At 43.6% G+C, this 15937-nt stretch overlaps 1 protein-coding gene across 1 annotated transcript in view; it reads left to right on the top strand.

Annotated features, from left to right (window-relative positions):
- The window catches only part of LOC149443513 (uncharacterized), a 246550-nt gene that overhangs the window by 162561 nt on the left and 68052 nt on the right, over positions 1 to 15937 (top strand). The window contains exons 24-26 of the mRNA XM_089655603.1: positions 4950 to 5054; positions 10190 to 10294; positions 11291 to 11383. Coding sequence (XP_089511729.1) covers positions 4950 to 5054; positions 10190 to 10294; positions 11291 to 11383 — 303 coding nt within the window. The remainder of the gene's footprint in view (positions 1 to 4949; positions 5055 to 10189; positions 10295 to 11290; positions 11384 to 15937) is intronic.

Genomic DNA, 15937 nt, shown 5'->3' with positions numbered 1-15937 from the left:
GGTAATACACGCAGTAGTAAGTGGCAAGCGTGTGCTATTACTGATAGGGGGCGCACATGTCGCGAGCCAGTCCAGAGACCGTTAATCAAAATGGCAGGTAACAGTGTTAGTGCGTGCATGGAACAGTGTGTGGTGATGACGTTTCTTGTGAATGAAGGTGTAAAACCCTACAGTGAGACATTTGAATGGTGTAAAAGTTTAAAAAATGGCTGTACATATGTCAATATGTTGCACTTTGTATAAGGTATATTTCTAATGACTGTTAATGATCTTTTGGATCCAATCTGATATCTATGATATTTTCCCTGCAGTTACCTGAATTCTGCATTTAATACATGTGTTCTGGGCTCTGAGTTAAGACCTCCCTATACGTATTTGTCATTTGTTTATAATCATCTTTGCCGCTCTTAGGGTAATCTTTACCATAGGAATTATCTTTCATTATTGAAAGACGGCTCTGCATGTTCAATAGCCCCTCCCATTAGCCCCACAATTTGGCAGAGTGCCGCTTTGAGTTTAATATCATAACCTCTAGTATCCCTGCCTACTTCTGCTGATACTTATTTAACCTTACGATACGGTACTTTTCCCTATACCATTAACCACTTGTTTATTTTGGTTTGCAGTATCACAAAGGTTAGCGTTACACAAAATTTTCCTTACACACGTTGTTCTGAACAGATCCGCTCACACATTCTTTGTGGTTTCTTCTTGTATTCTTTTCTTATTTCACCAGCATGGCTTACTCAAATTTAGAGAAAAAAACCCATGATCATTTCCCATAATGTCAAGGGTTTAAGTTTACCTGAGAAGCAATTGTTACGCGAGCTTGATAAAGCCAAGCCTTCCATAGTGTTTCTGCAGGAAACACATTTTAAAACTGGACAGATTCCAAAATTGTCGAGCAAATATTTTATGAAAGCGTACCATTCCACTAATGCTTTAGTCAAGACTAAGGGGGTTACCATATTGATCAGTAGGGAGGCACAAATCGTGATTACAGAACAATCAATTGAGGGTAGATACGTCTTCTTGAAAGGCTCATGGGTGGGTACACCGATCACTTTGGCCAATGTCTTTTTCCCCAACTCAGCTCACATCTTCTTCTGTCAGCACATTGTGGATGAGCTCAAAGGGTTTGCAGTTGTCTGTTTGATTCTAGGGGGAGATTGTAATATTCCACTTAACCCTGCTTTTGACACTGGGACAACTTGTATCGCATATAAAAATCTCAAAAATGTTAAGCTACTTCTGAGATCTTTACTACTGATTGACACTTGCTATTCCCCACCACACAACCAATATGACAGTATTGATTACCTTTATTTCACAAAGAAACTTCCCTTTGTTGACTGACGCTAAGATTGGGATACAGTCTTTCTCAGACCATGCCCCAATATCACTTAGACTGACTCTCTCGGGTAAGACAGCTAAGACGTATAACTGGAGACTTAACCCAGCTTTGTTGACTGATATGGAAATGTTGACCGATATCACCAATACCATTAAGCAATATTTTGATATCAACAGGGTTATGGAAACTTCTCCTATTAGCATGTGGGAGGCACACAAATGTGTTGTTCACAGAGTTTTTATTAAGTGGGGTGCCCAACGGAAAAGGGAGCAGTCTAGGAGAATTGCGGAAATTTCCGCAAACATAGCGAAACTTGAATCCCAGCATAAACTATCCCTTGCTAATTCTATGGCGGCTGAGCTTCAGAAGGCGCGGTTGAAACTACAGGCCATCCTAGACACCAACTATAAGTGTTCCTTATTTTTCAAAAAGCGAGTCTACTATGAGGGAGCAAACAAAATTGACGTTTCTTGGCCAGGCCTTTGCGAGAGGCTAAACTAAATGAAAATATACATGGAGTCAGGAACTAGAAAGAAACCTTGGAACATGATAGTAAAGTGATTGCCTCATTGTTTCATTAATATTACACCACCCTGTATAACTTGCCCCCCATTCACACCCCCAAGGAACGTAAGGGAGAGAAATTGACTTAATTAATGATTTTCTTGCTAGAGTGCCCTATTGGGGAGATAGAAAGTTTAAAACCGGGAAAAACCGAGGCCCAGACGGATTGACATCACAATATTATAAGACTTTTAGCTCCCTACTCTCTACGCTTTTACTTCAGACATTCAACTCTTTGAGCATGCCACAGCCTATACCTCCTTTTTCTCTTGCACATATCACTGTCATCCCCAGAACGGACAAAGACCCTGCTGAATGTACAAGTTACAGACCTATTTCCCTACTTAACACTGATATAAAATTGCTTATGAAAATACTGGTCAACCGGCTTAGACCTTATTTATCTGATATCATTAGACCAGAACAAGTTGGTTTTATGCCGGGTAGGGAAGCTCGTGATAATATTGTTAAGGCCCTTAACCTAATCCATAGGGCGAGTGCTAAGGGCTTCAAGGGTCTTCTCCTCTCTACCGATGCGGAGAAGGCATTCGATCGCGTGTCTTGGGACTTTGTTTGCTACGTGTGCTCATATTGGGCTGGAACCTAACATGTTGAATTGGATCACTGCTTTGTATCAGAATCCAACGGTTAATATTAACCCCTTTACGCCGGATCGTCCCGGCGTGAAGAGGAGTTCCTGCACCGCTAGGTGGGTGGGTCGGGGCTTGGCTTGGTATCATGTGGCCTCCGTGACGTCACGTTTCGGCCGGTCACATGATAAAGAAAGGTCCCACGCAGGGCGCACGCTCTCAGCACATATGTTTTTTGCTGCATGAATGCAAATGTGCGGCCGCTCGGCATCTAGGCCCAGATGCCGGGAGGCCGCACATTTGCGTGCGGCCAGTGTGAAGGGGTTAAGGTTAATAAGGTTTCACGCTCTCTGAAACAATAACTATAACTATTAAGAATGGAACGAGACAGGGTTGTCCTCTACCTCCCCTTCTGTTCGTTCTCAGTCTTTAACCTTTCATACGGCTGATTCAGCAAAATGAGGTGATTCATGGATTCCAAGTCAACAATGAGACTTTCAAAACTGCTACATACGCGGATGACCTGTTATTTTTCATATCTCAACTTCAAATTTCTGTACCTAACCTTCTGCGCTTATTCAACCATTATCATTTTCTCTCAAACTTGAAACGAAACTATACTAATTCAGAGGCATTGAATCTAACAGTAAACTCCTCCCTCGCCCTCATTAAGCAAAACTGCTCTTTCAGGTGGGTCCATACAGTCCTTAAATATCTGGGCATTTGGCTTACTCCATATCTAGATGACTTGTACACACAAAACTTTACTTACTATGCAATATTCAGAAAGATCTCAAAATTTGGCACGCAAAAACTGTCTTGGTTTGGTAAGGCAGCCATCATTAAAATAAATATTCTTTGTCACGATATGGGTCCCTGCCAGTCCCAGGTATTACTTTCTTGTTCCTAATCCCTCCTGGCCATAGGAAGAGCTTCCTCCAATTAGTATTCACTCCTGTGTGCCAAAGGCCCCCAGCTGTAATTAACTCGCCCCTCCACAAAAGGTCCCAAATTTAGGAAGAGCTTCCTCCAATCAGTATTCACTTCTGTGTGCCAAAGGCCCCTAGCTGTAATTAACTTGCCCCTCCACAAAAGGTCCCAAATTCAATTAGTGTAGACATCCCTAATTAGTACCTTACTTTTGTATTAATGTATTTTCCCCCCCCCTAATTATCCTGCCCAACCAGTCCTTTCTGTGTACAGCTATAAATTAAATTACTGTAGTTCCATTCTCTTCATTGTCACCTGCTAATGACCCCCTCCGCCTCTCATCCGCTTCAGGGGGTTTAAGAGGCCAGTGCTGGTCTCTCTTGTTGTGCCATTCTGCTGGGCAACCACTGAGGGGTCCAGCTGGACTCTAGTGGCCCCCCCGGATTTTCCTGAGCTCCATTAGAGGAAGGGGGATCCCAGAAGCTACATCAGCCCTGCCTGGAACGCTGTTTGGTGGCAATGTCCACGGCTTGTACCATTTTGGGATAAAGTGCACAAGTTGATCTACTCTATTACTGAGACTGCATTACCCTTAACCCCTGAATGTTGTCTCCTCCATATTTCTGAGTGCTCATTGAAATCGTACAAGCAATCCTTGGTTCGGCACCTTTTGAATGCGGCTAAGTCCTTAATCCCCATGGCATTGGAAGACCACTCATACCCCCTTGATTCAAGATTGGATAAGAGAGGTCAATGTCATTCAGGAATTAGAAAGAACATTGACTATGACTGATGACATGGTTGCCAGATTTCACAAATTATGGTCCAGTTGTTATGTTTTCACCTTCTCAGAAACATATAAAGGGCTGATGGGCGAGTAGCATCTCTCTTTTTTGGTGTGCGTACCAAGTGGATACTTGGTACTTCTTGCGGAGTTGGCTCTGTTTTTACGACTGCTGTCCTTTTTCTTTCTCTACTAAATTTTCATTCTTCTGTGCATGAACTTTCTCATGTCAGATTTGACGTTTGTACCTGCAACTTGTAAACAGTTCAATATGTAAATGCCTCATGTAGACCACTGATCGGATTGTACTACTGAGTTTTCTCAGAAACCAACATTTGTTACTATGTACTACATGACTTCATAACATGCAAAGCTTTCTTGTGGCTCAATGATGTTTATATTTTCTGCTTTTTATGGATAAACGTCAATTGTTTTAAGCATATTGAGCACTCTGAGCAGATATACACAGAGAATAAAGAGTGTTTTCAGGGGCATGGTAATGACAAAAGACGCTTTGCAAGGTACAGGTTGATCATGCTGAGTACTCTTCTAGGTACATGCAGAGCACTGTGAGCACATTGCCATAGTTTTGCTTAATTGCTAAGTTCACCTTTTAAAAAATAATAAGATAATAAAAAAAAACGTATAATTTTCTCAGCTTGATAGAGATTGTTGGTGTGATGTTATTTAGTTAAGTCACTACATCCCTGTTTCCTGTTCCCTGCAGGACAAGAACCACAAGTCACTCCAATACAAGGCAACATTGCAAGCAACATTTCTCATACAGCCCCCAGCAGGCAATTAGCAGCAGCTCCTTCCCGTGAATCCAAGGGTAAGTCATGTTCTACACTCCACCACTACAACTCACATCTAGGGGCTGTGCAGATTACAGCAGTGCTCATTGGCTCAGGAGGCAGCAGGAGGCAGATCTGCTATAGTACGAGGGGCATTCAAGTCAAACCAGGACTTTTCATTTTCCAAGTATAAAAAGGGATGCTAACATGGTGGTAATACACGCAGTAGTAAGTGGCAAGCGTGTGCTATTACTGATAGGGGGCGCACATGTCGCGAGCCAGTCCAGAGACCGTTAATCAAAATGGCAGGTAACAGTGTTAGTGCGTGCATGGAACAGTGTGTGGTGATGACGTTTCTTGTGAATGAAGGTGTAAAACCCTACAGTGAGACATTTGAATGGTGTAAAAGTTTAAAAAATGGCTGTACATATGTCAATATGTTGCACTTTGTATAAGGTATATTTCTAATGACTGTTAATGATCTTTTGGATCCAATCTGATATCTATGATATTTTCCCTGCAGTTACCTGAATTCTGCATTTAATACATGTGTTCTGGGCTCTGAGTTAAGACCTCCCTATACGTATTTGTCATTTGTTTATAATCATCTTTGCCGCTCTTAGGGTAATCTTTACCATAGGAATTATCTTTCATTATTGAAAGACGGCTCTGCATGTTCAATAGCCCCTCCCATTAGCCCCACAATTTGGCAGAGTGCCGCTTTGAGTTTAATATCATAACCTCTAGTATCCCTGCCTACTTCTGCTGATACTTATTTAACCTTACGATACGGTACTTTTCCCTATACCATTAACCACTTGTTTATTTTGGTTTGCAGTATCACAAAGGTTAGCGTTACACAAAATTTTCCTTACACACGTTGTTCTGAACAGATCCGCTCACACATTCTTTGTGGTTTCTTCTTGTATTCTTTTCTTATTTCACCAGCATGGCTTACTCAAATTTAGAGAAAAAAACCCATGATCATTTCCCATAATGTCAAGGGTTTAAGTTTACCTGAGAAGCAATTGTTACGCGAGCTTGATAAAGCCAAGCCTTCCATAGTGTTTCTGCAGGAAACACATTTTAAAACTGGACAGATTCCAAAATTGTCGAGCAAATATTTTATGAAAGCGTACCATTCCACTAATGCTTTAGTCAAGACTAAGGGGGTTACCATATTGATCAGTAGGGAGGCACAAATCGTGATTACAGAACAATCAATTGAGGGTAGATACGTCTTCTTGAAAGGCTCATGGGTGGGTACACCGATCACTTTGGCCAATGTCTTTTTCCCCAACTCAGCTCACATCTTCTTCTGTCAGCACATTGTGGATGAGCTCAAAGGGTTTGCAGTTGTCTGTTTGATTCTAGGGGGAGATTGTAATATTCCACTTAACCCTGCTTTTGACACTGGGACAACTTGTATCGCATATAAAAATCTCAAAAATGTTAAGCTACTTCTGAGATCTTTACTACTGATTGACACTTGCTATTCCCCACCACACAACCAATATGACAGTATTGATTACCTTTATTTCACAAAGAAACTTCCCTTTGTTGACTGACGCTAAGATTGGGATACAGTCTTTCTCAGACCATGCCCCAATATCACTTAGACTGACTCTCTCGGGTAAGACAGCTAAGACGTATAACTGGAGACTTAACCCAGCTTTGTTGACTGATATGGAAATGTTGACCGATATCACCAATACCATTAAGCAATATTTTGATATCAACAGGGTTATGGAAACTTCTCCTATTAGCATGTGGGAGGCACACAAATGTGTTGTTCACAGAGTTTTTATTAAGTGGGGTGCCCAACGGAAAAGGGAGCAGTCTAGGAGAATTGCGGAAATTTCCGCAAACATAGCGAAACTTGAATCCCAGCATAAACTATCCCTTGCTAATTCTATGGCGGCTGAGCTTCAGAAGGCGCGGTTGAAACTACAGGCCATCCTAGACACCAACTATAAGTGTTCCTTATTTTTCAAAAAGCGAGTCTACTATGAGGGAGCAAACAAAATTGACGTTTCTTGGCCAGGCCTTTGCGAGAGGCTAAACTAAATGAAAATATACATGGAGTCAGGAACTAGAAAGAAACCTTGGAACATGATAGTAAAGTGATTGCCTCATTGTTTCATTAATATTACACCACCCTGTATAACTTGCCCCCCATTCACACCCCCAAGGAACGTAAGGGAGAGAAATTGACTTAATTAATGATTTTCTTGCTAGAGTGCCCTATTGGGGAGATAGAAAGTTTAAAACCGGGAAAAACCGAGGCCCAGACGGATTGACATCACAATATTATAAGACTTTTAGCTCCCTACTCTCTACGCTTTTACTTCAGACATTCAACTCTTTGAGCATGCCACAGCCTATACCTCCTTTTTCTCTTGCACATATCACTGTCATCCCCAGAACGGACAAAGACCCTGCTGAATGTACAAGTTACAGACCTATTTCCCTACTTAACACTGATATAAAATTGCTTATGAAAATACTGGTCAACCGGCTTAGACCTTATTTATCTGATATCATTAGACCAGAACAAGTTGGTTTTATGCCGGGTAGGGAAGCTCGTGATAATATTGTTAAGGCCCTTAACCTAATCCATAGGGCGAGTGCTAAGGGCTTCAAGGGTCTTCTCCTCTCTACCGATGCGGAGAAGGCATTCGATCGCGTGTCTTGGGACTTTGTTTGCTACGTGTGCTCATATTGGGCTGGAACCTAACATGTTGAATTGGATCACTGCTTTGTATCAGAATCCAACGGTTAATATTAACCCCTTTACGCCGGATCGTCCCGGCGTGAAGAGGAGTTCCTGCACCGCTAGGTGGGTGGGTCGGGGCTTGGCTTGGTATCATGTGGCCTCCGTGACGTCACGTTTCGGCCGGTCACATGATAAAGAAAGGTCCCACGCAGGGCGCACGCTCTCAGCACATATGTTTTTTGCTGCATGAATGCAAATGTGCGGCCGCTCGGCATCTAGGCCCAGATGCCGGGAGGCCGCACATTTGCGTGCGGCCAGTGTGAAGGGGTTAAGGTTAATAAGGTTTCACGCTCTCTGAAACAATAACTATAACTATTAAGAATGGAACGAGACAGGGTTGTCCTCTACCTCCCCTTCTGTTCGTTCTCAGTCTTTAACCTTTCATACGGCTGATTCAGCAAAATGAGGTGATTCATGGATTCCAAGTCAACAATGAGACTTTCAAAACTGCTACATACGCGGATGACCTGTTATTTTTCATATCTCAACTTCAAATTTCTGTACCTAACCTTCTGCGCTTATTCAACCATTATCTTTTTCTTTCAAACTTGAAACTAAACTACACTAATTCAGAGGCATTGAATCTAACAGTAAACTCCTCCCTCGCCCTCATTAAGCAAAACTGCTCTTTCAGGTGGGTCCATACAGTCCTTAAATATCTGGGCATTTGGCTTACTCCATATCTAGATGACTTGTACACATAAAACTTTACTTACTACGCAATATTCAGAAAGATCTCAAAATTTGGCATGCAAAAACTGTCTTGGTTTGGTCAGGCAGCCATCATTAAAATGAATATTCTTTGTCACGATATGGGTCCCTGCCAGTCCCAGGTATTACTTTCTTGTTCCTAATCCCTCCTGGCCATAGGAAGAGCTTCCTCCAATTAGTTTTTACTCCTGTGTGCCAAAGGCCCCTAGCTGTAATTAACTCGCCCCTCCACAAAAGGTCCCAAATTTAGGAAGAGCTTCCTCCAATCAGTATTCACTTCTGTGTGCCAAAGGCCCCTAGCTGTAATTAACTCGCCCCTCCACAAAAGGTCCCAAATTCAATTAGTGTAGACATCCCTAATTAGTACCTTACTTTTGTATTAATGTATTTCCCCCCCCCCTAATTATCCTGCCCAACCAGTCCTTTCTGTGTACAGCTATAAATTAAATTACTGTAGTTCCATTCTCTTCATTGTCACCTGCTAATGACCCCTTCTGCCTCTCGTCCTCTTCAGGGGGTTTAAGAGGCCAGTGCTGGTCTCTCTTGTTGTGCCATTCTGCTGGGCAACCACTGAGGGGTCCAGCTGGACTCTAGTGGCCCCCCCGGATTTGCCTGAGCTCCATTAGAGGAAGGGGGATCCCAGAAGCTACATCAGCCCTGCCTGGAACGCTGTTTGGTGGCAATGTCCACGGCTTGTACCATTTTGGGATAAAGTGCACAAGTTGATCTACTCTATTACTGAGACTGCATTACCCTTAACCCCTGAATGTTGTCTCCTCCATATTTCTGAGTGCTCATTGAAATCGTACAAGCAATCCTTGGTTCGGCACCTTTTGAATGCGGCTAAGTCCTTAATCTCCATGGCATTGGAAGACCACTCATACCCCCTTGATTCAAGATTGGATACGAGAGGTCAATGTCATTCAGGAATTAGAAAGGACATTGACTATGACTGATGACATGGTTGCCAGATTTCACAAATTAGGGTCCAGTTGTTATGTTTTCACCTTCTCAGAAACATATAAAGTGCTGATGGGCGAGTAGCATCTCTCTTTTTTGGTGTGAGTACCAAGCGTACCAAGTGGATACTTGGTACTTCTTGCGGAGTTGGCTCTGTTTTTACGACTGCTGTCCTTTTTCTTTCTCTACTAAATTTTCATTCTTCTGTGCATGAACTTTCTCATGTCAGATTTGACGTTTGTACCTGCAACTTGTAAACAGTTCAATATGTAAATGCCTCATGTAGACCACTGATCGGACTGTACTACTGAGTTTTCTCAGAAACCAACATTTGTTACTATGTACTACATGACTTCATAACATGCAAAGCTTTCTTGTGGCTCAATGATGTTTATATGTTCTGCTTTTTATGGATAAATTTCAATTGTTTTAAGCATATTGAGCACTCTGAGCAGATATACACAGAGAATAAAGAGTGTTTTCAGGGGCATGGTAATGACAAAAGACGCTTTGCAAGGTACAGGTTGATCATGCTGAGCACTCTTCTAGGTACATGCAGAGCACTGTGAGCACATTGCCATAGTTTTGCTTAATTGCTAAGTTCACCTTTTAAAAAATAATAAGATAATAATAATAAAAACCATATAATTTTCTCAGCTTGATAGAGATTGTTGGTGTGATGTTATTTAGTTAAGTCACTACATCCCTGTTTCCTGTTCCCTGCAGGACAAGAACCACAAGTCACTCCAATACAAGGCAACATTGCAAGCAACATTTCTCATACAGCCCCCAGCAGGCAATTAGGAGCAGCTCCTTCCCGTGAATCCAAGGGTAAGTCATGTTCTACACTCCACCACTACAACTCACATCTAGGGGCTGTGCAGATTACAGCAGTGCTCATTGGCTCAGGAGGCAGCAGGAGGCAGATCTGCTTTAGTACGAGGGGCATTCAAGTCAAACCAGGACTTTTCATTTTCCAAGTATAAAAAGGGATGCTAACATGGTGGTAATACACGCAGTAGTAAGTGGCAAGCGTGTGCTATTAGGGGGCGCACATGTCGCGAGCCAGTCCAGAGACCGTTAATCAAGATGGCAGGTAACAGTGTTAGTGCGTGCATGGAACAGTGTGTGGTTATGACGTTTCTTGTGAATGAAGGCGTAAAACCCTACAGTGAGACATTTGAATGGCGTAAAAGTTTAAAAAATGGCTGTACGTATGTCAGTGACAATCCCGGCTGTGGTGGTTCCCAGCCTACAGCAGTCATTCCTGTGACCATTCAGCTCGTGGAATGCCAGATCCTGGATAATCGATGCATAACCTGTCGTGAAATTGCATAAGAGACGAATTTCAGCACGAAGTGAAACCGGCTGTCCTAGGATGGTTCAGGCGTACTGACAAATCTTTGTATGCTGAACCTTTCCAGGCATTAATTAAACACTGGGATAGGTGCATAAATATAGCATGGGAGCATGTTGAAAAATAAATGCAGTTTCCACTCCTTGAAATTTGTTCTTTTATTATATTAACTTATAAAAGTCCCAGGTTGACCTGAACACTCCTCGTAGCTGTAGTTACCCCTTGGTTTATGCCTCCTAGTAATGCACTCCCAGCCACCAACCATATGAGAAGAGTCTGGTTTTTTGCTCCGTAGGGTTGCAGAGACGGGCAGGACTTTGCCACCTTTGGTATTGCCAGCTTGGGAAAATGTCCCTCTATTGCTAATACGAAAACCGCTTCAAAATGTAAGATTTTCTCAGCCTGAAAGAGAGAGCTGGTGTGATGTTCTCTAGTTCAGTCACTGCCTCTCTCTTTCCTCTTCCCTGCAGAACCACAACCACAAGTCAGTCCTATACAAGGCAACATATCCCATACAGCTACCAGCAAGCAATTAGGAGTATCTCCTTCCCATGCATTGAAAGGTAAGTCATGTACTACACTAACCCACTACACATCACACCCTGGGGCTGTGCATCATTGATCTTCACTTTCTATAGTGTTCAGGGCAATATACTGTAGGAAAGGAAACAATTGTACTTTTGAACCTCACAAATCTGTTCACTCATTATGACTAAGCACTCTTCTAGGTACTCACTAAGAGAAATGAGCAGCAGGGACATGTTGAGCACAAATATTACACTCTACTGAGTACATGAAATTTACTGACAGGCAGGGCTTTTTTCTCAGAGAAAAGGTGCAGGAACTCATCCCCCTTCCCTAGGTCACACTTTTCTCCACTCCCGAACTGCCCTTAGAACTGCCCCCCCTTGTCTCCACTCCTACACACCTCTTAGCACTGCCACTTTAGAGAACAGAGAAAAAGTAAAGATTGGGGGCTATACAAGTAATTTTTATGGAATTTGTTAATAAGAATGCAATGCAGTAAATTGTTCAAAATATTAGAAATATCTATTTTAACATTCTTGTTATATGTATCTTCTCTGCTTCTCTGCTTACTTCTCACATCAGAGACAACCCCCATATCCTGCAAAGAGACATCCCTTATATCTACAAAAGAGACATCCCCCATATCCAGGAAAGAAACATCTCCTATACCCTGCAAGAGACATCCCCTATATCCAGCAAAGAGACATCCCCTATATCCAGCAAACAGCCCAATCCAATAAAGACACATCCCCATCCAGCAAAACAACATCCCCCATATCCAGGAAAGAGACATTCCCCATATCCAGGAAAGAGACATCCCATCCAGAAATGAGACTGCCCAATCCAGCAAAGACACATCCCTATCCAGCAAAGAGACTGCCCCTAAATCCAGCAAGGGGACAGCCTCCATATCCAGCAAAGAGACAGCCCAATCTAGCAAAGAGACTTCCCCATATCCAGCAAAGAGACAGCCCAATCCAGCAAATAGACATCCCCAAATACAGCAAAGAGACTGCCTGTTCTAGCAAAGAGACAATCACAGCTCCATCCAGCAACATTGTTAATTTACCAAAAAAGTAATGTACGGTATAATACAACTTATCTCCACTCCACTGTCTTCTCCACAGCACAGTGAGCACTTAACAGTCAGGACAGTCTACCTGCTCCGCTGCTCTTCCACACAGCTGCGGCTACCACCAAAAAGAGCATCCAGTCTGCAAGGACAGGTGGAGTGCAGATGATATCACTCTGCCTTCCACTTTCAGATGGAACTACCATAGCTGCATCAACTTATGAAGCCAGCTCACTCTGCTCTGCTGAGGCATATAGCAACTGCTTTGCTTCCTCAAATCTTTGGCATTCCAGCACGTTCCCCAGAAAAAAAGCCCTGCTGACAGGACATCCTGAAATCAAATAGCCCTCTACATGGAGCACATTAACCCTACAGAACACTCAATCAGGGATATAATAACATATGCCAGATACATTCTTAATATATGAAAGGCCTAGACAAAGATAAGATGTTCACAGGGCATTTTCTGCACAAAACATCTGGAACAAAGCTAAACATTCTACTACAAATAATATGTACATTGGAAAAATTCTGCCAAGCACATGCTGGTCACAAGATGCATTGGGCCAAGGATGTGATGAACAAACATAGAACAGTACCAAGGATATAATGCACACATCGGCATACCATTTACAATGGAAATGATAAAACACATGGAGCAGTCTGCCCTATTCCCGATAAAACACATGGAGCAGTCTGCCCTATTCCCGATAAAACACATGGGAGGACACATATAGGGACATACTGTATGGGGTATATGAGAATCTCTGTTAGGGTTATGTGGACTGCACTGAGTCATGGATATGCACAACAACATTTTGCCAGGAACAAGTTGAGCACAAGAACTTCTCTACTGGGTAACATTGGACACACTGAAAAGTCTGCAAAGGACAAGTTGAGAACACTGATCTCTCTTTCAGGGACATTCTGAGCACACTAAGTATTGTTTTAGGGACTTGCCGAGTACACTGAGCACCCTGTCAGGAAAATGTTCAACCATTCTACTAGAGTGCATGGAGGGAGAAAGTCCAGTCTGCGCTCTTTATAAGTGGCATACATGTACAGTCTCTCTTCACGTTCCATTACTTGGTGTGCATACTCTTTCTTCCTGCTGGTCAAGGTCCCATTAGGGTGCTTGCTCAGGCTTTCTACTGTCCTTAGGATCCTCCCAAGGCCACTCAGACTGGGAAGATTCACCCTCACTCCACTGACCCATCTCTTCCTCTTCAAGTAAATTCCTGCTGTCAAATTTGGGTGTCCCAGGATCTATTTCCTTCTCACTTCTGTCCCCCATCTGCTTACCACTTGGGGCATCATGTGAATCACTTTGTTACAGCTGTGGCGGGTGGGCCCACTGGCACCATTTCCTGTAGCCCAGTGTTTGTAGACTTGGCATCTAAAACTTGACCCCTCGGCAGCAAAGGGAGATGTGCCACTCTCACTGGTCAGTAGACTAATTCTTCCGCAAATGCAGTCTATCCTGAGCCTATGGATTTGGGTTTTGGCACAGAAATGTCAGGGCAGGGGCCGAGGAACGGACAGGCAGGCCTAACAATGTAACGCACTGGCTGACGACAACCACTACCCACAGACTGAAGTCCCTGAGGGCGCGGAGTCTAAGTCCCAGGCTGCCCTTCACCAGGGCCCCTGATGGTGGGGATGGACTTGACGCAGCCAGGAACCAGGTCGCGGCCCCCGAGACACCTCAGCTGCGGTAATGGCCGCCGCCAATGGCGTGTAGCTGGTGGAAGAGACAAAAGAGTAGTCAGACAAGCCGGGTCAACAACAACAGGACAAAACAGTACAGGACAGCAGACGAGAATCACAGGTCACGAGCCGGGTTCAGCAACAGAGGGTCAGATCAAGGGAGAATACAAAGAATAGTCAAGTCACAAGCCGAATCAGATACCAGGAGAGTCACGAGAGTCAGAACAGAGTAATAGCAACACAAAGACACAAGACACAAGTGCAAAGAGCATGTGCGGGCCACAGGCTTATATGTCATCAGCCACACCCCTCTGGGGGATGGACCTCAGAGACCTGAAGGTATAAAAGGATTCCCATCATGCACAGCAAAATCCAAGATGGACGCCAGCACATGGAGTAACATAACCTCAGGGAAAAGGTAGGACCTTGACAAGAAGTGACAAAAGAGGCATACAGTGCACACTTGAACCCTGCACTTTGTACTTAGCCCACACCTGAACTCTGCTTTTTTTATGCAGCACACACTTGAACCCTGAAATCTGTACATAGTGCACTCTTGAACTCTGCACCCTCTACACAGCCCACACCTGAACTCTGCACCCTCTACACAGCCCACACCTGAACGCTGCACTCTGTACATAGTGCACTCCTGAAATCTATACTCTTCTAAACTCTGCTTTGTAGCATACCTGAACTCTGCATATTGTACACAGCACACACCTGAACTCTGTATTACATATGCAGTGCACACACTAGAACCCTGCACTCTGTACATAGCGCACTCCTGAACTCTACACTCTGTACATAGCGCACTCCTGAACTCTACACTCTGTATATAGCGCACTCCTGAACTCTACACTCTTTACATAGCGCACTCCTGAACTCTACACTCTGTACATAGCGCACTCCTGAACTCTACACTCTGTACATAGCGCACTCCTGAACTCTACACTCTGTACATAGCGCACTCCTGAACTCTACACTCTGTACATAGCGCACTCCTGAACTCTACACTCTGTACATAGCGCACTCCTGAACTCTACACTCTGTACGTAGTGCACTCCTGAACTCTACACTCTGTACATAGCGCACTCCTGAACTCTACACTCTGTACATAGCGCACTCCTGAACTCTACACTCTGTACATAGCGCACTCCTGAACTCTACACTCTGTACGTAGTGCACTCCTGAACTCTGCCATTTGTACATAGCAAACTCGTGAACTCTACACTCTGTACGTAGTGCACTCCTAAACTCTGCACTCTTTATGTAGAGCACTCCTGAATTCTGCACTCAGTATGTAAAGCATACCTCCAATCTGTACATAGCACATTCTTGAACTCTGTCCTCTAAACACAGCACACATCAGAACCCTGCACTCTGTACGTAGAGCACTCCTGAACTCTGCACTCTGTACACAAAAGCAGCAGCTCTCTTGGCTCTCTCCCTCCTCATTGGCTGTCAATCACATTGTGCATCACATTGAAAATCCTTCAAAGGGCAAGTTGAGAATACTGATCTCTCCTCCATGGACATATTGACCTCAAAGACCACCCTCTCTGCGCAAAGTTCAGCACATTACCCATTCTACTAGAGGGGGACATGTTGTAAACATTCAGCAGTTTCCACCATATTAAAACCTAGCACTCTGTCAAGGACATGCTGAGAGAATGGATCTCTCTACCAGTTTTTTGTTGAGAACAATAAGCGCCTTGCCAGGGTTATGTTAAGCATACTGAGACGTTGGAACTCTACAACAGACATATTAAGCACATGAAGCACTCTGCCAGAGACAGGAGTGTAGCCCCCC

This window comes from Staurois parvus, unplaced genomic scaffold, assembly GCF_062004578.1.
Source record: "Staurois parvus isolate SC_StPar_1 unplaced genomic scaffold, SC_StPar_1.0 ptg000854l, whole genome shotgun sequence".
NCBI classification, from domain to species: domain Eukaryota; kingdom Metazoa; phylum Chordata; class Amphibia; order Anura; family Ranidae; genus Staurois; species Staurois parvus.
This window is presented reverse-complemented; position numbering and strand designations above follow the sequence as displayed.